The sequence below is a fragment of the Podarcis pityusensis genome (assembly GCF_964106645.2).
Source record: "Podarcis pityusensis genome assembly, chromosome: 16".
NCBI lineage: Eukaryota > Metazoa > Chordata > Lepidosauria > Squamata > Lacertidae > Podarcis > Podarcis pityusensis.
The window spans coordinates 12,781,171-12,803,261 of NC_138041.1; the positions used below are offsets into that span (position 1 = coordinate 12,781,171).

Consider the following 22,091-nt stretch of genomic DNA (forward strand, 5'->3'; position numbering starts at 1 on the left):
AGATTCCGACAGTGGTTGCTTTCGGAATCGCTTCCAACATAAAAGCTCCTTAACGGAAACACGTCTTCTGGACTCTCTGCGTGACAGTTTCCGGCGAGGAGTGGGTGTCCCTACAGGAGGTCCTGAAACCTCCCCACTGTTTTCGCTGGAAGTGTCTCTGAGCCATCCCTCCAGCTCACTTTCCCTCAGCTCAGCTCCTCTCCCCCTACTGGTTCCCTCTTCAGCTGCTGAGTCTCTCCCAACCTGTGTGAGCCCTTTCACTTCCCTTCCTTCCGATGGCAGTTCCCTGACAACATGTAAGCATGAAATAATTATAATTAAAATAGAAATAAAAATCAGATAGGCTTTTATGAATATAGGTAACTAAATTAGATGTCTGGTTAGGATTGCTAAAATAAAAAAAAGGTTTCAGAAGGCAACTAAATATATATACAGCAAAGGTGTCTGCCTAATATCAATCTTCCTTTCTCTGCTTCTTCACTTTATCTGATGAGCTTTATGAATTGCTGTCTTTGTGGATTTTGATATTTTTGGCTTTTTTGGTGGTTGTCTGATGTATTGTGCAGATTTGGACTTTCTTGGGCAATACCCAACTAAGTCAGACTCAGAGTAAACCCACTGAGTTAATGAAGTCCACTGATTTCAATGGGTCTACTCAAAGTATGACTGACAATGAATATTGCCCATTGTACATATACTCTATTGTTGCAAGTCACTCTTATTTGGGGGTGGGGTGGGGATGGAGATTTTTATAATGAATGAATGAATGAATGAAATAGGTTATTTTATTCTATAAATAACGTGTAGGCAAGCTTTGGCTCTCCATATGTCGCTGAACTACAACTCCCATCACCCCCAGTCACTGGCCAGGTTTGCTTGGGCTGGGTAGGAGTTGCAGTTCTGTAACATCTTGGGGGCCAGAGGTTCTCCACACCTGCTATGCACAAACCAAACCAGGAAGAAAAACCATGCAATCTGCACCGTTGACTGGAAACCCCAGCTTGCTGCTGCAGTGATCTGCCAAGACCTTCTCCTTGCCTCTGGCATGAAATCAACACAGCACCCTCCCTCTGTGTATCACAGAGAACGGTGTGTGTGTGTGTGTGTGTGTATTCATGCGTGTGTGTCTTGCCTTGTCTCCGCCCACACCCGAGCACAAACCCAACTGCCCCCCTTAATGCACTCTTCCCTGCACTTCCCCTTCTGCATCCCTGAAGCCCACAGTTAAAATTGTTGCTTGCAGGCAGAGAGCAGCAGGGGCCATGGCATTCCAGCACCAGACAGCAAGGAACTTCCCTCTCCTATTCAAGAGAATGGCTGGCGGGGCTTCTTAATTACTTGCCTACGCAGAAAGGCAGTTTCGGATGGCAGGGGGCACTGCAGCCCAGCCAGACAAAGGCAGGAGCCAACCGCTGGGAAATGAACCAGACCCTCTTCACGCTAGCACTGGAGGCAAGGAAAACCGCCTTTTGGAAAATAAAACTAAAAACAAACAAGACCGCGCACTGCTTGCAAGGACAGGGCTTTCTTACCAGCATGGACTTGGATACACCTTCTAAAAACTGAGACAGAGCTGGCACAATTGTAAGACTTAAAAATCAAGGGCAAAACCTGGATTCAGAGTTGGTTAAGCAACTGCCCAAAATACACTTGCTTAACCAAATACCGTCAAAGGGTACATTCACACATTACGTTTTCCGTATACACCGAAAGTGGTTTTGTTATCTTTGTTTCCAAGAGCGCAAACTGAAAAGCATTAACGGGTGAATGAAGCAGAAGTATTTGGGAAAGGATCTCCTCAGAGAGAGAAAGGGAGAGAATCTCTTAAAGGCATCCAAAGAAGGAAGTCTTCACATACTTCTCAGATTTTTTTTTGATTTTTTGGGGTGGGGAGGGGAGGCAGGGCAGGAGGGAATGGGTTCCAAGCTGAGGGGGGTCTAGCCAAAACTACTGATTTAAGGCAATGACAGCACATATTTTGCATTCAGTAAGTCCTCTCATGTCCCTGGCATCCAAACCCCAGTGTTGCCCCAGCAGGACTGATTCAGATAGCTCACAAATCACCCCACTTGGGGGAGGGACCCCTCAGCAGCCCACTACAGCACCATCCTGGCTCTCCCATCACCTTCAAACTCTAGGGATGAGTCCCTTGTAACATCTCTTGCTCAGCAGCTGCCCAGCAGCATGTGGCCACAGAATCGTGTCCCAATTCTAGATAGCTTTAATTGGAGTGGGGAACCACTAGAAGGCTGTGTCAGCCTTCTAAAGTCTTGGGATTGACTCTGGCCCTTTGCTGAGGCAGCATCTTCCATAGCTCAGTCAGCAGAATCCACCGGAAGCTGCCCAGGGACCTGTCTTGCCCTGTATGGAAAACTGCTACCACTTCACCAGTGAGAACAAGCTAGGTCTCAGGTTTCATCCCTGGCAACTCTGAACAGAACTGGGAAAGACTCCTAGCCTGAAACCTTGGGAGAAGTTCTGCCAGTCTGTAGAGACAATACTGAACTTGACGGCTCAATGGTCCGCGCTTTGGAAGAAGGCACCTTCCTATGACTAGATGGCACGACAGTAGGAACTCCAAAATGATGGGTGGTGTGGTGTACGATTCCACAAGCGGATGCCGGCCTCCCTCCTGCCCAGCCCACCTGGTCCCCAGTCCTGTCTCCTCACCTCTAAAGTGCCTCTCTTGCTAGGGTTGAGGATGAGGAATTTTTTCAGCAGGTTCTCACAGTCCGTGGACATGTAGAAGGGGATCCGGTACTTCCCCCTCAAGACCCGTTCTCGCAGCTCCTGCAGAGGGAAAGGGGAGGGAATGAGCAGCAATTCCGCACGTAACTCAACTGCAGGTGCAGGGGAGCCTTTGACCCTCCAGATGTTGCAGAACAACAATTTGCATTGGTTACAGCAAGCATGGCCAGTGACCAAGAGAGATAGCTCAGCAACATCTGGAGAGCAAAAGGCTCCCTATACCTGTTCTAAGGGAAGATGCCCTGATCCTAACACACATGCACAGAAGGGAGTGAAGATACTGGAAGGCCCTGAAGCCTTTGGGTGGCCCTGGTCCATTGCCGAGGCAACTTCTTCCACAGCTCAGTCTGACTGACACAACTGGGAATCCACAGAGGTTGTTCCCTCAATACTGGGATAGCCAGCCTCAAGTTGCAATTATGCTGCCAACCTCTTGAGGCTGTAAACCATTCTCCTCGCCCTCCACAACTCCCTTACCTTGAGGTTCTGCCCATCAAAGGGCAGGGAGCCGCTGACCAGTGTGTAAAGGATAACCCCTAGGCTCCAGACGTCCACCTCGGGGCCGTCGTACTTCTTGCCCTGGAAAAGCTCAGGGGCAGCATACGGGGGGCTCCCGCAGAAGGTGTCAAGCTTGTTGCCAAACGTGAACTCGTTGCTGAAACCGAAGTCTGCAATTTTAATGTTCATGTCGGCATCTAAGAGCAGGTTCTCTGCCTGCAAAGGGAGGCGAAAGGCAAGTCAGGCTGGGGAAGCCAACGGGCCAACAACACCATGTTTTACCTCCAACGGGAAATCCAGCATTTGCACAGGGTAAACAAAGAGCTTTACACACTCTTGCCCCAGAAGCATTTTCAGCATTTATACTCACCTTCAAGTCTCTATGTACAATGAATTTTTGGTGACAGTACTGCACAGCAGAAACTATCTGGAAGACAAGAGGACAGAGAGGTCAGGGGGGGGTTGTGTTGCTTCATGACAGACGCAATCCAGATGCAGTGCCCTTTAATCACAGTCCCCAGAAGTGTAGGAATCGATTTTCTGCAATGTATCCCCATATGCCTGTGGGCTGTGTGTGAATAATAGAATTGCTGGGGGGCGGGGGATGGAATTACATGGATCTTCACCACAGAAAGCATCAAGCCCCACTTTCATATTTGCTGGGCAGCTGCTGGGGCCCTATAAACACTGTTTGCTTCCCGCAGTTCAAGAAGGGTACAGCACCAACCTGTCGGAATTTTGCCCGTGCTTCTTTCTCTTTCATTCTTCCATGGGCTACTAAATAGTCGAACACCTCACCTGCAGGGGGCGCAACAGGGAAGGATAATGTTACTTGGGAGTTTCGGTGAAAGTCTGATGCTGAGCTTGTGTGTGTGCTGAGGTTGTGTGGGGGGGATGTCAGAGGAAAGGACTTAGAACATTGCCCTCCATCCTGTGCCTCCTCTACCCCCCACCCCCATTTTTTGCCATCACCGAGAATAACAAAACTCAGGAGCAGATTCCACTTGGGCCTGGAGGAGCAGAGCACACCAGTCCAGCTGTACTTTTCAGAAGTCTCAGCCACTTCTCTCACCATAGCTCAGTAGCAGAACACTTGCTTGACATGAACAAGACCCTGGATTCAATCCCAGTCACTTTTGTGTGTGTGTGGGGGGGGGGGGTTTGGGTTTTTTTGGGAAGGATCAGATAAGTGATGGGGAAGCCTCTGCTCTGTTACAGACCCTACAGCAGGCATCCCCAAACTCAGCCCTCCAGCTGTTTTGGGACTACAACTCCCATCATCCCTAGCTAACAGGACCAGTGGTCAGGGATGATGGGAACTGTAGTCCCAAAACAGCTTGAGGGCAGAGTTTGGGGATGCCCGCCCTAGTGAAATGCTGTTCAGAGTACTGGGATAGACAGATAAATACCAGGCCAAGGCTGTGTTCTAAGGAAGGGACAAGACCTCAGTGGCAGGTTCAACGCTCATTATCTCCAATTAAATAGGAAGGCAGCAGGTGACGGGGAAGGACCTTTCTCTGCACGAGACAACTGGAGAACCACTGCCAGTCAGAGAGCAAGATTCACCTAATGAGTTCTCCCAGTGGAAACCCCGAGCAATGGTTTGCACAATGGGGCTTCCCCCCATCTCCTCCCCCATGCACCCATGAAATTGGCTTGGGGTGGGGGTCAGGTGAAACCCCAGACCAGCATATGGGGAGCGGGGAGGAGAGGGAAGGTGGTTCTGTCTGGCAAGCTGACATGCTTATGCTGACAGAGTGACTGGAAATGCGGAATGTTGAATTCCTCCCACAGTTGACTGTGCTGGATGAACAAATAGTTTGGCAGGGTATTGGGCAGTTGCCTATGTTCCAAAGAAGGAAGCAGCATTCACCGGCTTGGCATGAAGTAGATCCCAGGTTCAAAGTATCAGGTAAAGGGAGAGACACTTTTTCTCTTCCAGGGACCCTGCACTGGGCTAGACAGCCCCACATAGTCGAGGCTGGTATAAGGTGACTTCCTATGTTACAATGAGTCTTTCCATAAGTCACTACAGCTTCATCTTGAAAGAGAGCCATGCCCCACGGATGGCTGTCTCCAGGCACTGCCTGCCTGGTGAGTAGGATGTGTTCCGTCCATCTCCTGCAATTGTCTAGGACCCACCAGTAATGGCAATGGCATTTCTAAAGGCCTTTGTGTTTCCCGACAGACCGCGTGACATTTGCACAAAACTGGCAAGATTGCCTCCAGAGATTCAGAGCCTGCTTTAAAAAAAAAGGGCAACCCTTAAACTTGGCAAAGCCTCTGTCAAGAGTCACCAGGGGGCGGGGGAAGAAAGAGAGGAGGGAGATAAAACTTACCTACAGATAGGCACTTTCAAAAAAACCCTCTAGGATGTGGTATTTAGAACATTTACAGGCACACCTCGGAGATGTTGCGGGTTTGGTTCCAGACCGCCGCAATGAAGCAAATATCGCAATAAAGTGAGCCACACAATTTTGTTTCCCAGGGCATACAAAACTTATGACTACACTATACTGCAGTCTATTAAGCCAGGTCCACCTGACTGCAGTGGTGGGACGGGGAAAACCCATCTCCAGCCCTAGCCAGCTCCACTCCCATGGCCAGGAGAGGGGCGACGGCGGCAGGGGGCTTCCTTCTCCTGGAAGCAGCCAAGCTGCCTGTAGCTGTGCCTGAAATAAGCTGCAATAAGCGCAATAAGATGAGGTGTGCCTGCATGTACTTACTGTTCAAACACTGTACTAAATGGCATACAACACTATCAGTGCACACCTTGCTGTCTATGGGGGAAAAGCCCCCTGGTGAGCCGCTGCCAGTTAAGTAGATGGTCCTGAGCTAAGATGGGTCACTGACCTGACTCAGTGCACCTTCCATTCTATAACTAGTATGTCACAGGATACATGTCTCACCTCCCAAATTATGTGATGAGGGAGAAGGTGTGACCCCACCCTGTGATTCTTCTTCTGTCTCTGGGCCGAAAGGGGAGAACTGGGAGAAGAATGTGACAGATCTAGGGATATATCTCATTCTTTATTTAAAGAGCTCAGGAGAAGCCCCTCCATTCTATCCTCCTGACAACCCTATGAGGTAGGTCAGAGAGAGTATGTGTGTGTGAGAAAGAGACTGGTCACCCAATGAGCTTCCTGGCTGAGTGAGGATTTGAACCTTGGTCACCCCAGTCCGACAATTGAAACCAAATACGCCATTGTTCTTAAACCTGGGCCCCCAAATGATGTTAACCTACAACTCCCATAATCCCTGACCACCGGGTTCAACTGGATGAGGACGATGGAAGCCGCAGTCCAGCACAATCTGGGGAAAGTAAGCTACGAATATATTGAAATACACCACATAGACTCTTGGAATAAGGTTCCCCACAACGTGTCTTTCAAAGAGGCTTCAGATCAAACACTCACCCCCACTGGCATACTCCATGACGAGGTACAGTGTCTTCTCTGTTTCTATTACTTCAAATAATTTAACTGCAAGACAAGAGGACAGAAGACTTTTAAGGGCGGGGAAGGCGGAGGCAGACTACAAAAAATTACAAAAGGCTCAGAGAGAAAGTGCTCTTCCTCTCTCCTGCGTGATGAAACGGCCTGGCAGTTCGTTCAGTGCAGACAAAGAGGAAGCACTCCTGAACATTAGAGGTAATTAATGTGTGGAATTCACTGCCGCATGACGAAGCAGCAACAGCCACTCACTTAAAGGCTTTCAGAAGAATTGCCACAGAGGTAGGAAAGCCTCAGGGACTCTCTCTCAATTACCCTTTTGGAAATTAAGTGCCTTACAGGTCAGAATATACTGTTTAAGTACATCAAAATCCAGTGGCAAAAGGGAGGGGAAGGGGGAATGGAAGGGGGCTCACCTATATTAGGATGATTCAAAACCTTCATTATTCGCACTTCCCGGAAGAGCTGCAGAAACAGAAGAGCAGAGCAGAAACAAAAGGATCAATGCAGGTGGATTTACACAGGCACAAAGAGTCCTATGCCCCTTAGCTTAAGTCTTTCCCAACCTGGCAGCTGCCTGATGCTGTGAAGTACAACTTGCATCAGCCCCAGATTGGGAAAAGCCTGGCTTAAAGACATCTGGGGCAACTGGCCGGATGCTCCGACCTTGCAGGAAGTGGCTGAATGGGGTGGCCTTTGGAGGTCCGCTCTACACTCTAAAAATCTGCCAAATATCACATTCTCCAAAACCTCAAACTTGGTCAGAACCTGCCCTCCCTCCCACAACCTTGCCCCAATCTTTGTTCTCCTTGGATTAGACATTTTTTAAGGATAATGTGTTACAGTAATCTGTTAATTAAAAAAAGGCAATCCGATTGCCTGCAATGAGCCTGGGTAATAAGCCGCTAATAATTGAGCCGGAGGGATAGGTGGGGGTGGCGAACACACAGCTCTCCCCCATCCCTGCCCGGCATTGGCTTGAGACGGGAGATCAAAGGGGCCAGGTTCAAACTCAACACAGTTATGATAAATAAGGAGTGTAACTTCCCTATAATATTTCCTTTATTTATAAAAGGATGTGGCAGGGGGTGGGGAGAAAAGGGTTTTCTGCTCAGGATCTGGTTGGTGAACGTCAGGCAGTTGGCTCTGCAGCCCTAAAGGGCGGGTCTCCTGTGACACTTCATCTCCTTAGCGCAAGGAACAGATGCTTGGGCTGATGCAGGAGGGAAGACCCCCACCCTCCCAAGCCCAGGAGCAGCTGTTCAGGCAAATAAATCCCTTTGCTGCTGGGGAAAAACACCACTACCAGCTCACAGCTCAGATCCTGCCTTGGTCCAGAAGCTGGAGGCAGATGGATATTCCAGCTGCCGGCTTCCACCCCCGGCCCCAGTTCCTAACCTGTGTGCCTAGATGTTGAGGACTCTGACATGTGAGGGGAGGACAAGATAGCGATGGGCTCTGAAGATGAAAAGCCATCTCAATCTTGGGGAGGGGTCGGCACCCTGCTCTGCCCTGACTCCCAGTATAGCTCCACCTCAATCCTGAAACCTTGAGGGCTGCATTTTAGCTTCCGTGCTCTTGGATGGAGTTGCAGAGCTTATGCACACACAGGTAAAAAAAAACCCACCAGCATAGTTGGGGGAAGGAGGAACCCTACAAGCACGCTGGCTGCATGAGTAGTTTCTGCAAGACCCTAGACACTGCCTGCCTGGCCCTGCTGGATTTCCAATGATTCAGTTCCCTCGGCTTTGAGTCCACAGCAATTAAGTAGCTGGTGAGATCCCCAATGACCGTTCCAGGGAGGAGCTCTATAAATTACTTCTGAAACCAAGATGGCGAAGAGGAGGCGTCTGGGAGATATGGCAAAGCTGGCAGCCCACTAGACAGGCAGATGTCTGCCCAGGCTGCCAGCAAGGAGGCTTCTGGGCCAGGCGCACCGGATGCCCAACCAATGTAAGCAGAAAGCACTTTTGGCTCAAGAGAGGGATGCAGCTGACAGGTGTTGACAGAACATTGCACATACGAGACGTTTTCCCGATTGGCTGAAATCTGGCCGCTTGGGTGGGGCCTGAGGCACTGAGATAGAGGATTATGAGGAGAGGAACAGATGAAGACCCCTGCCGGACCATCTCAGCACTCTGTTCTTAAAGCGGCCAAACACATGCAAGCAAGACCCTAGTGCAACAATGACTCTCCCCACTTATGATTCTCAGCAACTGGTTGCCTCAGAGTGGAGAGAGAGAGAGAACACAGCCGTTGTGGCCAGCAGCCACTGACAGAAGCCTTAGCCTCCAGGATTTTGTCTAACTTGAACAACACTTTGCCTAAGGCCCAGCATAAGCCCCAGCTCCACACTCTTCCTCCACCCACCTGGGCAGTTGCAATGATGCCTTTCAAGGCACCTCCCGGTCTGCAGAGCAGCACTGTGGGGGAATGACTGGCATGTTTGCAAGATGGTTGCTAACCAGCGAGAGGTTAACCACAGGAAGGCCTGAACTGTTTCAAGTGAGCCCACACCAGTGCAAACAGGAACTGCCCTCCTGGGCAGCCATCCTCTCTCAAGTACATTGAGCATGCTGGTCTCCATCTATCATCCTGAGGAAGAAAGCTATAAAGGATTTCTTTCAGGGAAAGGGTTTTGAGAAAAACCCATTGCAGCTGACTGAGAGAGAGGGAGAGGGAGAGGGAGAGGGAGAGGGAGAGGGAGAGGGAGAGGGAGAGGGGGGATTTATCTTTGCAGCAACATTCCTTCCTCTCGTGGAGGAGTCCATGTGCTTGAGACACCTACGCAGTCCAGGCGCCTGCGGTGGGAACAGCAGAAGGAACATTTGGGAAGCAACATGGGGACAGCTACCTTGCTACCAACAGAGCAGCATGCTTTATAGAAAGAAAGAAAGAAAGAAAGAAAGAAAGAAAGAAAGAAAGAAAGAAAGAAAGAAAGAAAGCTGCAATCTCCAGTCTTCAGTAATGCATCTCTCTCCTGTGCTGGCTGAGGGAGTGAGTGAGAGCAAACCATTCACCTGAAGCAGGGATGGGGAACCTGTGGCCCTCCAGATGTTGCTGACTGACAACTCCCGTCATTTCCAGACCACGCTGCCTGGGGCCGATGGGGAATGGGAGTCCAGCAATTTCTGAAGGGCTCCACAGGCCTTTCCATCACTGGCTTAAAGCAATGCCAGAGTTTTGGGCATAGAAGCAGGCAAAATCCTGCAAAATTGAAAGGGCCATCACGTTACCTTGCAGATCTCGATGGACGGCAGAGTAGGTTATAAATATTTTAAAGGAACAAGTAAGAAGATATGCAACTTGATCTCTCTTTATTTTTCATTACTGAGTCTTATTACACAAAATGACTTTTTCAGACAAAATATGGTATAGTTTGTCCCATCCTAGGCTGGGTGGTGGGTGGGACAGAGATCAAGACAAAAGCAGGGAAGAAATGGAGAGAGGGGGGTGTCTACAATTGTTTCAGGAATATAATCTTATTATTGATTTTATAATGTGAACCTCCATGGTATTTTTTCTTAATGTTGGTGGTCTAGAAATTTTTGCAAGCAATTGTTAATAGCAACACAAGTGTCAGGATAAGGGGCAGTGAACTATACTGAGTGAACTATACTGACCCACAGCCCAGCCACTAGCTCTGGGTGCACTCTGTGAACTAGTAGGGATAAACAACCTTTTTTTAAGAGGTAGGGAGAAGAGAGGAAGCAAAAATCCTCAGAATAACAGCACTTCACATGGGGAGGCCATGCTCTGAAGTTTACAATACAGCTGCCACTAGAAACCTAAAGCCTCAACTAATACCCCAGAGCTATTCTCAGCAGGACACTTCCAAGCACTGGGATTAGCATGCAATGCCCATAAATTTGGTCACTGGTGAAGGCTGGGAGAAAAACCTTTGACCCTCCTGGAGTTTATTCTCCCTGCAATGTTTTTGCTGCTTCAAGTTTGCTCTCAATTGCAGTCACAGCATACGGGGTTGGTGACTTTGTGGTCTCTCTTAGCTGTTGCGAGGGCCAGCCTCTTGTGGATAGAACGGGCTTCTCTTGGCAAGCCAGCCACCACCACGAAGCCTCCAAAGCAGAACCAAACTGCTCAAGGGAAGCAATTCCATGCTGGTCTGCTGCCGGGGAAAGAGAGGTCAAGCCCCACCTTCAGCCACCAGCAAGCTGAAAGGCAGTGCTGAAAGCTTCAGCAGGTGGGAAGGCAATCTGGGCTGGAGAGGGAAGCTTCTGCTCTGAGATCCAGGGAGCTGCTGCAGAAACAGAAAACCCAGCTGGCTCGCTCAGCCTTTTGTTTACAAGGCCGCGTCAGCAGCTGCTGCTGCCACTGACAAGCAGAGTCGCAGTGGGACTGGCTGGCTGTGTCAGGCCCGGAAACAAACAGGACCCAAAGTCCAACTGGCTCTGCGGTCATCACTTTAGCCACTGGCTGCTGCTGCTGCTGCTGACAGGTGCAATGTCTGCAGGCTGTGTGCACACCACTGTGGGGACACGGCGAGGCTAATATCGGGTCTCAGCCAGACACAAGCCCAACTCTGATAAGAGGTGGGGGATTATATCAAAGGGCAGCCAAGTAGGGGAGCAGCAGCTAAGATGCTTCTCTGGGCTGACAAAGGGTGCAGATGGAGAGAAATGGGGAGAGGAGGTGGAGGAGGACAGATAAGTCTGCGCTGAATTGCTTGCTCTCTGGCCTTATCTTTTATCAGGCTGAACAGTTTTCCCCAATGCAGGGAGGAGGAGGAAAAAAGGTAAACAGAGCCTCTGCCATCTGTACAGGGTTAAATGTTTTGATATAGGGTGGAGATGTGCAACCTCTGCCCCCCAATTAAGCCCACCACACACCCCTATATGGCTCACCAGGCTCTTTTGGTCAAGTCAGACTCACCTGGCCTAAGCATGACACCATATGTGATGCCAAATGCAGGGCCAGAAAATATGTGGGGTGATAAGGATCCAGCCCCGCATATATGGGGCAATGCTGTCAGGGGGTGCCTAGTCTTGGGTGTGGGAGCTTCACTGCCCTGGGCAAAGAATCATGAAGGAGAGAGGGAGAGGATGCAGGAAGCATGCTGAAGGCAAGGGGGGGGGAAAAAGAGAACGAAGTGGGTCTGGACAGCTGGGAGAAAAGAAAGGGAATCCTAGGTTGTCAGCAGATCACCAATTTCAGGACTGGACATTCCCCAGAGACAGGATGTTTATGCAGAGCTCCAAGCTTTGGACATTTTCACATGTATCTCTCATCTCTCCTCTATTTCTCCCTGGATTCTTCTACTCCAGCACTCCTTTCCAAAGCTGCCCAATAGCCAATGGCAGTCAGAGCCTCCAATGGTCGGCCATTCTGTGACATCATGGAAACCTCAGCCTATCACGGACAGAGACTTCATCAAACACCAAACCAGCATGAAATCTTTTCGTGCATTTACAAATAAATACAAAGTCCCTACTCTCTCAGTATGTGGAACAAAGAGTGAGCAGTTTCACAAGTGCAAACCCAATGAGATAGCAAAAGTGTGCCACACAATCCTACAATGATCCTCAGTTGTTGTTTAGTCGTTTAGTCGTGTCCGACTCTTCGTGACCCCATGGACCAGAGCACGCCAGGCACCCCTGTCTTCCACTGCTTCCCGCAGCTTGGTCAGACTCATGTTTGTCGCTTCGAGAACACTGTCCAACCATCTCGTCCTCTGTCGTCCCCTTCGCCTTGTGCCCTCCATCTTTCAGGGTCCTCCAACATCAGGGTCTTTTCCAGGGAGTCTTCTCTTCTCATGAGGTGGCCAAAGTATTGGAGCCTCAGCTTCAGGATCTGTCCTTCCAGTGAGCACCCAGGGCTGATTTCCTTAAGAATGGATGCGTTTGATCTTCTTGCAGTCCATGGGACTCTCAAGAGTCTCCTCCAGCACCATAATTCAAAAGCATCAATTCTTCGGCAATCAGCCTTCTTTATGGTCCAGCTCTCACTTCCATACATCACTACTGGGAAAACCATGGCTTTAACTATACGGACCTTTGTTGGCAAGGTGATGTCTCTGCTTTTTAATATGCTGTCTAGGTTTGCCATCGCCTTTCTCCCACTGCTGTCACCATCTGCAGTGATCATGGAGCCCAAGAAAGTAAAATCTCTCACTGCCTCCAATTCCTCCCCTTCTATTTGCCAGGAGGTGATGGGACCAGTGGCCATGATCTTCGTTTTTTTGATGTTGAGCTTCAGACCATAGATCCTCAGTTAAGTGTATAAAAATCAAAACTACCCACACACTCCTTACCTTCTGTAAGCTGGAGGAGTTCAGCTGCGTCTTATCAATTATTTTCACAGCCACCTGGATGGAAGGACACAAAGAAAGGTCATGTTAGTCTGTCTTGTTAATTGATGTAAAGGATGCATAACAGGTGACCTGGGCATTTGCTAATTCTCAATGGTACAACACCATTGCCCCTGCCAGGTATGTGAGCTGTAACCGTGTATCTGAACACAGGGGCTTCTTTGAAGCATCCCTAGCTTTTTAAAAAAGAATTTTAAGAACCCAAGTCATTCTGGAAGCTCATTTCTGGACACAGGTCAAGTGTAACAGTAATGCTATCAGAGTGGGGCTAATCATTCAGGAGGCTGGCTATTAACCCTGATTGCAAATGTTTTCCACAGTTTTGGGGTCTTAGTGCAGAATGTTGGTAGCTGCTTCAGGACCAGGTCAGCACACTGCATGGCCACCTGGGCTTGGTTCAGAGATGGAATCAGTAAAGTGTTTGTTTGATTACTTATTCCTATTTATTACTTTTCTTATACCTCCTGCCCTCTCCAAGACTGAAGGTCAGCTGCAAGCTTCTTTGCGGGCGGAGATTTAAACCCAAACCCTGTAGCTACAAGGACACAGTGCTTCTTCATATTTACACAGCATTTTCCCTGAGCGTTCAAGAGTGCTTTCGCATGCAACATTGCATCAGCAATAGCACAATTGTGCCCATGATGCAGAGGAGTGCGGCTGACTTAAAGCCATCTCAGGGGTTTGTGGCCAAGGCAACATTTGATCCAGGTCCTCACACCCTCAGCCATGACATCACACTGGCCCTTACATGGACAGTTCCATCTAGGAGGGGAAATCATTCTGCAATGACTGTTTCAAGCCTAAAGCAGCCACACACACACACATACACATACAGAGAGAGAGAGAGAGAGAGAGAGAGAGAGAGAGAGAGAGAGAAGGCTCATGGTGCATTCCGCTGCAGTTTCCCCAGACACTGTGCTAATAAGACACTCTGGGAGATGTATTGTCTTGAGTGGGTGGATGTTCAAAACACTCCCCATTACACCACTTGCTAAATGGCTGCCTGCACAGCTATTGCTCTCTAGGCGGGCTGTTACAAGGACGGGCAATTAAGACACAAGGCAGAATTTCAGTCTCCTAAACATCTTTTCACGGGTCACTGATCTAGAGACACTATCAAGGAACAGACTTGCATGTACAGAAAGGCAGCTCAGTTTTCCAGAACCTGCTGCTGTCACCACTAGGGGTTTTGGGGTGTTAGAAGCTGGGCGGCAGCATATAAGCTATATCCTTCCATCTTGACGTCTCTCAAGTCCAGGGTCCTGCCCTGGATGTTCAAATAGATGGGCCTTGCGTCAGCCAGCAAGGGCAATTCTTACATTTACAAAACAGAAATGCCTGCATCTCCAGGCAGACCTGGCAGACAACAATGTCTGAACCTGCTCGCAGTCAGTGTAGTCAGTACTGAGCTACATGGGCCAACGGTCTGACTCAGTACAAGACAGCTTCCTATGGTGCTCATAGGTCAAACATGCCACAATCCTATGTAATTTCAATTAGTTGGGTTTGGGGATGTTGTGTGTGTGAGCATTAAGAGAAACATAGCCAGCAACCCGCAAAACAAGAGATGGAACCAGGCCAGCTGCAACTCCAGTCGATCGGAACAAGGCTGGTAATTGCAGCTCTTGTCAAGTGGCAGGGAATGATTGTAACGAGCACAGGGACTCAAAGCAATATCAGTGCTCCAGTTTCCCCTGGCAAGCTCACCCCCTTGCATTTAAAAGACTTCTGATTCCACTTCATGGAATCCCTAATCATGCACCACAAAAAAAAATAAATCAAAATTAAAAATTTAAAACCTTGAAAGTCAATTAAAATGCATGTGCAAAGCTAGCTGATTAGGGATAGTTTACTCCAAAACACAACCTTTCACATTTTTAACAGAATTCTGTGCTCCTGTGACAAAACAGAGCAGTGGTGATGGGGGGGGGAAGGGGGTGTAAGCAGGAAGATGCAATGTGAAGGATGCACAGGAGTAACAGACAGTCGTGCAAATTACAGAAATGACAGGCCCTTTGCAACCACTGCCCTGCAGGCCTTTTAAAGTACCTCCATAAATAGAGGACTAAAAGCCTGTTTTTTTGTTTTTTTTTTTAGAGAGAGAGAGAGAGAGAGAGAGAGAGAGGGAGAGAGAGAGAGGGAGAGAGATTCTGGCAAACGCTACACCTAGGGAAAAAATTCAGGAGGAACAGCATTCCATGACGCTAGGGCAAGAGAGAGAGGCATGACGAAGTCACTAGTTAAAAGAGCCCTGTTAGGTACGAAACTAGGCGCCCCAGTGTAACTTCAGAGCTGTATCAGACATGACCAGTCAGTTGTGGAAAGCTCTGATCAGCAACTAGAATTTCTCAAAAGCTGCTTTAAGATGGGAATGAGGAAGCGGATGCACCTACAACTCACTCCCCCTTAAAGAAATGGTGGGTGGATGGATGTTTGGCACCAGGAACTGCAGGAATCTAACTGGGAAGCTCCAAAAGTTGAGTATCTGTGGTTTCACTCACCGCTAAGACTTTAAGCCAACAGAAAGCCTTTAGGGTTATAGCCAATGGAAATTAATTGATCTAAGTTCATCACGTCCATTAATCTCAATGGGTCTACTCTGAATACAACAAACACTGAATACAATCTTTAATCTGAGGCCTAGTCTACACATGCAGCAGAATATGGAGTCAGACCACTGATTCATCTGGCTCAAAATCAAGCCATAGTGTTCCAGGGTTTTGGACAGGAATATTTACTAGCAATGCCAGGTACTGTATCTGGGAGCTTCTGCATGAAAAGCATGTGCTCTATCACTGAGCTATGGCCCTTCCCTTAATAATCAGGAGCAGCCAAACACCTCAGGCTTCCTCCTCTCCAAAGCTTGGGGCCTGGTGCTTAGTCTAAGCTACAATTCGCCTAATGAAGCCATTTGGCTTCTTCCTTATTTCCCATCAGGCCTCCCGCAGCCTGCCCTTCCTGCCTGTTACATCACTGAGTGCCTGTCCTGGCAGGAAAGGTGCCAGTATGGTCCTTATCGCATGCTATGTGCGAAAACTCAGCCAGAAGGGGAAAGAACTGGCTATTCCTCATGCAGAGCCTTCCATATGTATGGCACCGAGTCGCCAGGGACCTCAGACAAGAATGCAGGACGTGATTTAGTAGAGGAAGAACAAACAAGGTGGGCAGGTCAGCTTCAGCCAAGCCACTCCTGCTCTCTTCAGTGGAAGCAGGTATTTCCCTCAAGGATCCTCATCAGAGAATTGCCTGCAGCATGTGCTTACAAGCTTCCAGGAAGCTGAGTTCAGCTGCTTGGAAAAATAACCAAGTCCAGAAAACCCACAGGGCAGCAGATTCCATCTTGATGAGCAGTGGGAAGGGGGGACTGCAGACTCTCCCCACACTGGCTGAAATACTCAGGAGGAGAAGGTAGAGAGCATCTGAAAACTTTGCAAATGGAAAAGTTGGCTTTTTTTTTCAAGGCTGCATGTTAGTTCCTCAGAACTAGCCCTGGAAAAAGCTTGGGGTGTGTGGTATGTTCAAAGTGCTTCACTAACAGAAGGGAGTGTGGTACAGTAGACGCAGCATGCCAACGTCTCAAGAGGAAAACCAGTACAGGCTATTTTGGTACAATGACTTTGGTGTGGTTCAGAGTGGAGTGGGGTTCTCATTTGGACAGGCACTTCAGTGGCCGGGGATAAAGATTTTATTTCAGTAGTATGTTTTTACTGCTAAAATGTGGTTTTAGAAACAAAACAAAATCCATACGCAGTGAGAGAGAATTTTTTTTTTTTTTAAGATGCAATGTACGGGCTTTAAACCTAAGAATGACAATGAGATTTTGACTTGTGCTATTGGGCTTTCCTGCCTCCTCCTCTTACTGCTGCAGCAGCAGCTACGAATGCCACCCCAACCCACCCAGCTGCTTCTGAAGGTTAGGGGACCTCTTCAGAGTTGAAGAATGGTGGAGCAGAGACAGTGACAACTGGCCCCATTGACTAACTGCACCTTATGCTCGTTCAAGAGGCTCTTGGGGGCCAAGCCGCAGTGCTTATAAAGGTCATCTGCCCAGAGCCCTTGTGGATAGGAAGGATTATAAATCAATTTATACATGACTCAACAAGCAAAGGGCCCTTTACATATATCACTATGCAGTGAGTGCTGATGCAGCACAGCAGCTAAGGATGGGAGATATATCCGTTTAAATCTCATCAAACTCACTAGGTGGCTCACTAGGCCACCCCCTCTCAGCCTCAACCATTCCATCTTTTTTCAGTTAATAACACTGTGCTACCTTACAGGCTTGTTCTGTGGACTGAGATAATGTAAGGCAAGTTCTTTCAACACTCAAAAAGGCACACAAAAGTGTTAATTATTACTCCTAGTGCAGAACTAGCTCTCCTGAGAACCTTGGCTTTTGTTGTTGCTGTTACAAGAGAGGCTTATTTGTAAAGCAAGTTACTAGTCCTCAAGGTTATGGAGGTTTGTCACAACAAACACACATTTTGTGTGTGTCTCCCCACTTCCCTTCTTAACCTTTCTACTTCTTACCCTTTCACTCCAGGTATTCATTGGCCTGTCCCTCTCCTACTTCTGCACCCCAGCTGAGCCTAGAAACTCCAAGCCCAACACTAAGAACTATGATAATCAGATCTGAGTAAAATTGCGCTTTAACCTAAACCACTGAGACAGGACACAGAAGCCAGCTTTTCTGGTTGCAGAATTTGATTTCCCCACATCTCTCTTTTTAAAAGCATTGTTGGTTGGAGAACTAGACTCTCATTCCCTCACATCTTTGGAGGTTGCCTGCATAAGCAAAAGACCCCCATTGCTCTTGCTTCCCCCCTCTCACCTCTTTCCCTGTCAGGACATGCCGTGCCAGTTTGACCTTGGCGAAGTTGCCCTTCCCAATCGTCTTCAACAAGCGGTAGTTCCCAATGTGTGGCTGCTCATCAGCGGAGGTAACTGGGCCGCGGCCTCGTAGCATGTTGGACTTTGTGTTGGGCTTGGACTCCGGATGTCCCAAGGCCGGCTGAGAAGAAATTAAAAAAAGAAAAGAAAAAAGTTTGGTTTCTGCAATGTTTAAGCAGTTCTATTCAGTGTCAAAGTTCCCCATTTCCCACTTTCCATTCCCATTCTGGAATGAGAGAAAGAGAGACAGAATGTCACCCAGTACCTTCTTATAAACAACAGTCCTTCAAAAACGCCACAAAAGTTACTAGTCTACAAGAATGTGGAAGAATTGCTCAGTCTGTGCAATGTATATACTGCATTGCAAAATTTATTAGGCACAGAATTTGTACTTTAAAAATCCATAAAGTAGACACAACCCACCCTCTATCACCCTACAAAACCTCCCTCATTAACCAAAGCTGCCCACAGTATATTTAATGAGATGACCAGCTGGGCAGCTGAAAAGTAGCATCCAGGGGTGATACCCCAAAACTCAAAACTCTAGCTGGGAAAAGATCCAGGATGCTATCAGTTCGAGGAAGGGAGCACAGCTGCTGTACAGGCTGACTGCTTGGACCTCTTTGTGGATCACAGCTCAAAACAGCCATTTCCAACACACCCTCAGGCAGATATAGGCTGACTGAGGATCTAGGATCTTATTTGCAGGGTTTATGGAAAGCCAATGAGCAGAGCATGCTCAGAAATTCAAGGGATGCCTCACCCAGTTGAGGCCACATCCCCTAAGGAAATGACACTGCCCGCTTTACCTTGCTTATCACATTCACCCTGCCATAATCACCCCCAATTCACACATAGGGAAATAAAACTGAGAGCATGCAAATTTGGTTCAGGCCATTCAAAGGCATAGCTGTGAACCAGAAGTATCTGAGCTGCGGCTCCCATTTTCTAATATACCACAGATGGAGAAGCTGTGGCCATCCAAATGATGCTGAACTGCAGCTCCCATCAGTCCCAGGCAGCATAGCCAATGGTGAGGGATGATAGGACCTGTAGTCCAGCAACACTGGGAGAGCCATAGGCTCCCTATCCCTAGGCTATTTTACTTTATATATTTGAAGGATTTATCAGCCTGTCCTTCATCAGTACAGATACCAGGGCAGAGTTCGCACAAAATTAATAATCAGCATACAGAGATAAAACAACAGACCAAGCTCAGCATTGTAGGAAGCTGCCTTATACAGAGTCAGACCACTGGTCCATATACAGTCAGTACTGTCTACACGGATTGGCAGCAGCTTTCCAGGGTTTCAGGGAGGGGACACTCTCAGACCTACTTGGAGATCCCAGGGACTGAACCTTGGACCACTTGCCAGATGCTCTACCACTGAGCTATGACCGGCCCACAAAAGTAAACTAAGATTCTAGTCTTCGTGGGTCTGAATGGAGGACTGTATTATACTGGAACCTAGGAAACTGACATATCCTGACTCCAATCACTGTTCCACCAAGCTCAGCATCGCCTATGCTGACTGGCAAGAGGATCTTCAAAGTGTTAACTTGATGTCAAAATAACTATGTTGGCGTGTGCAAGAGGATGGTATTCCACAAGAGGCGCCACCACAGAGAAGGCTCTGTAAAGCAAGTTTTCCTAGGATTGGAACATGGAGAAGTGCTTCCACACATCCAATTTACAAAGCAAGAGAAGTAAAAAGAAAAGGAGAGATAGTCCTAAGGAGCTTGCAGCCAAAACAATCTTCGCTCCCATCCATTCCACCTACCAATCTCCTCCCCAATCCTATTTCCGAATCTGTCCTCAAAACTGAAACCTCCAGAGCTCCATCTCTGGATGGCCTTGCCAACCACACCTTTGGGTCCAGAGCCCCCCATCAAAGCACTTGCTTGCAACATCTCCCAAGCTAATTTCATCTCACACAAGGGCAGAAGTTAGCTTTTTGGGGTGGGTTTTTTAGAACCCACCACACTAAAAGAAAAGAGTTCAAAGACAATCAACAGAATTTCAAAAATCAACAGTACTTTATATGAGTGTGTTTGATTCCTTCCATTTTTTGTCATCCTATGTGAAGCCACTGCCACAGGGCATTTGTTTGCACTCTTCCTAGCAGAGGAAACAGCACTCTGTTTGCACTCCACTGATTGCAAGAAGTATTCCTGACTTGAAAGTGACTAGAGAGGAGAGCCCTAGCTGCAGCAAGTAGCAGGGAGCACAAAGACTCACCCAGACTTGACAACATGCACGTTGACTGAGGACAGCATCTCACAACACTTCAGGGTGGGAGGGGTGTTGGTTTTTTAAAGTGGTTACAGGATAATTGGACTATGACTTAAAAGTGCCTGATTGAGACCAGGCTGAACATGCCCACAACATTCCCATTGGCCAGATTTTCAACCCGTTTAAAAATCATGACCACTGAAATGCAGCCGTACAAATCTCTGCACCTTAGAGCAGGTCTTGAATTTTGTGCAGTGAGCCTGCAGATGTGCAGAATGCAGACAGGCCTGGCAAAATGGAAAAATGCTTTATGCTCTGGCACTGCACCCCACATTTGGCTTGCTTTCCCAAGGACACTCTGGGCTGTTGCTCTCTTGGGCTCACTGCAACAGCTGAGCCACCATTCCAAAAGGCACCCTGGAGGAGCAGAATCAAACACTGCATCACTCATTTATAATTTACACTCACGTCTGGGTACGGAAGGAGGAAAAGGAACACAAAACATCGACAACAACCAAATCTCGACTCCTGAGAGCAGGACTAGAGGCATGGGGACTTCACTGACTGCACCTTCAGGGGAACCTATTCCATAGATATAAAAATGTGGACTGCCACTAAACAAGCAGTATTCAAAACTCCCATTGTTCTGGGCGCGTTTTGTGACAGGGAATTTCATAAACGCGAGCAGTTTCTGAGCTCTGGGCACGGTACCGCACCTAAGATTTCAGATTAAAATTGCCACTGTTACTTGGAAGTAAATCCCAACCAAGTTCAATGGGGCTTCCTCCCAAGTAAAACGTACATGGATTGGGGACCTTTCTTTTCTTTTCTACCAAACATGTTTTGTTTAAGTTTCAGTTGCCTTGTTTAATGCACTTTTAATGTATGCTGTGCTTTTAATTTGAAATATACTAGCCAGTTAGTTATGATGGTTTAAGAAATACATGTTAAAGTGTTATCTAGCTCAGACTCTCACAGTGATCCTTAAAATCAAAACCAATTTTGGAGTGGAATCACTGAAGGACCCTTAAGACTTAGGTTTGCGAACTGGACACTCAAGGCGGGTGTCTCTGCCATCAGTTGTATAGGCCTTTAATATGTGCTAATTGTGGTGCCAAAAAGATACATTTATGTGAAGGAAAGGGGGTGCAGGGAGAATCCAGGGCTTGTATGCAGAGTGGAAGGAAAGGAGGACCTTTTTCTGCCTCCCCACTTCCAGCTTCTCTCTGAAGAATGGAGAAGAGACCCTCTTAAGAATATTAGGGGGGTGGGCAGGGGAAGGACTAGACCAGGGGTCTGCAACCTTTAAGACAAAAAGAGCCACTTGTACCCGTTCCCGAAGGAAAAAAAAACTGGGAGCCGCAAAATTCGTCATTATAAAAATAACATTTTTGTCACTTTTTTAAATATTTCTTTGTTTGACCCCTCAGAATTACTCCTCCTCATAGAAATAAACGTTAAATTAACAAGTTACCTTTTTGTGTGTGTGTGTTCTTCACTCCCCTTCAAAACAGTGACCAGCGTACATGCCCCCTTTCAATGCAGTGACCAGCGTACATGCCCCTTACAATGTAGCGGGCACGCGGGAAGGTGACGTCGGGACAGTGCGTGACTAACGCACACACCGCCCCCATGCGACGTCACAGCCTGTACAGCGCCCGCCACAGTGGGGAGTGTCGGGGCGCACAATGCGCCTCCTCCCCTCGCTAGTATCCGCCCTGGAGCCGCGGCAAAGGTGTAAAAGAGCCACATGCAGCTCCGGAGCCGCTGGTTGCAGACCCCTGGACTAGACCATGTGTGAAAGGAACGTAGTATTTTAGCTGCAGTTCATTCATTTTCAGCTTTGTATTCTTGTAATAAAAAAGTGTGCCTAGACATTCCATTGTGGCGCCCATAACCTAGGTTTAAGGTGCCATTTAGCTCTTAGGTTTCATATCTAAGTTTC

At 48.0% G+C, this 22,091-nt stretch overlaps 1 protein-coding gene across 11 annotated transcripts in view; it reads right to left on the reverse strand.

Annotated features, from left to right (window-relative positions):
- The window catches only part of MARK2 (microtubule affinity regulating kinase 2), a 122,123-nt gene that overhangs the window by 23,813 nt on the left and 76,219 nt on the right, over nucleotides 1-22,091 (reverse strand). For all 11 annotated transcript variants that reach the window (XM_080985695.1, XM_080985694.1, XM_080985687.1 and 8 more), the window contains exons 2-9: nucleotides 17,855-18,034; nucleotides 12,967-13,020; nucleotides 7,115-7,163; nucleotides 6,663-6,728; nucleotides 3,974-4,044; nucleotides 3,617-3,673; nucleotides 3,226-3,462; nucleotides 2,671-2,790 (exon numbers count right to left, since the gene is read on the reverse strand). In XM_080985695.1, the coding sequence (XP_080841821.1) occupies nucleotides 2,671-2,790; nucleotides 3,226-3,462; nucleotides 3,617-3,673; nucleotides 3,974-4,044; nucleotides 6,663-6,728; nucleotides 7,115-7,163; nucleotides 12,967-13,020; nucleotides 17,855-18,034 (834 nt within the window). The remainder of the gene's footprint in view (nucleotides 1-2,670; nucleotides 2,791-3,225; nucleotides 3,463-3,616; nucleotides 3,674-3,973; nucleotides 4,045-6,662; nucleotides 6,729-7,114; nucleotides 7,164-12,966; nucleotides 13,021-17,854; nucleotides 18,035-22,091) is intronic.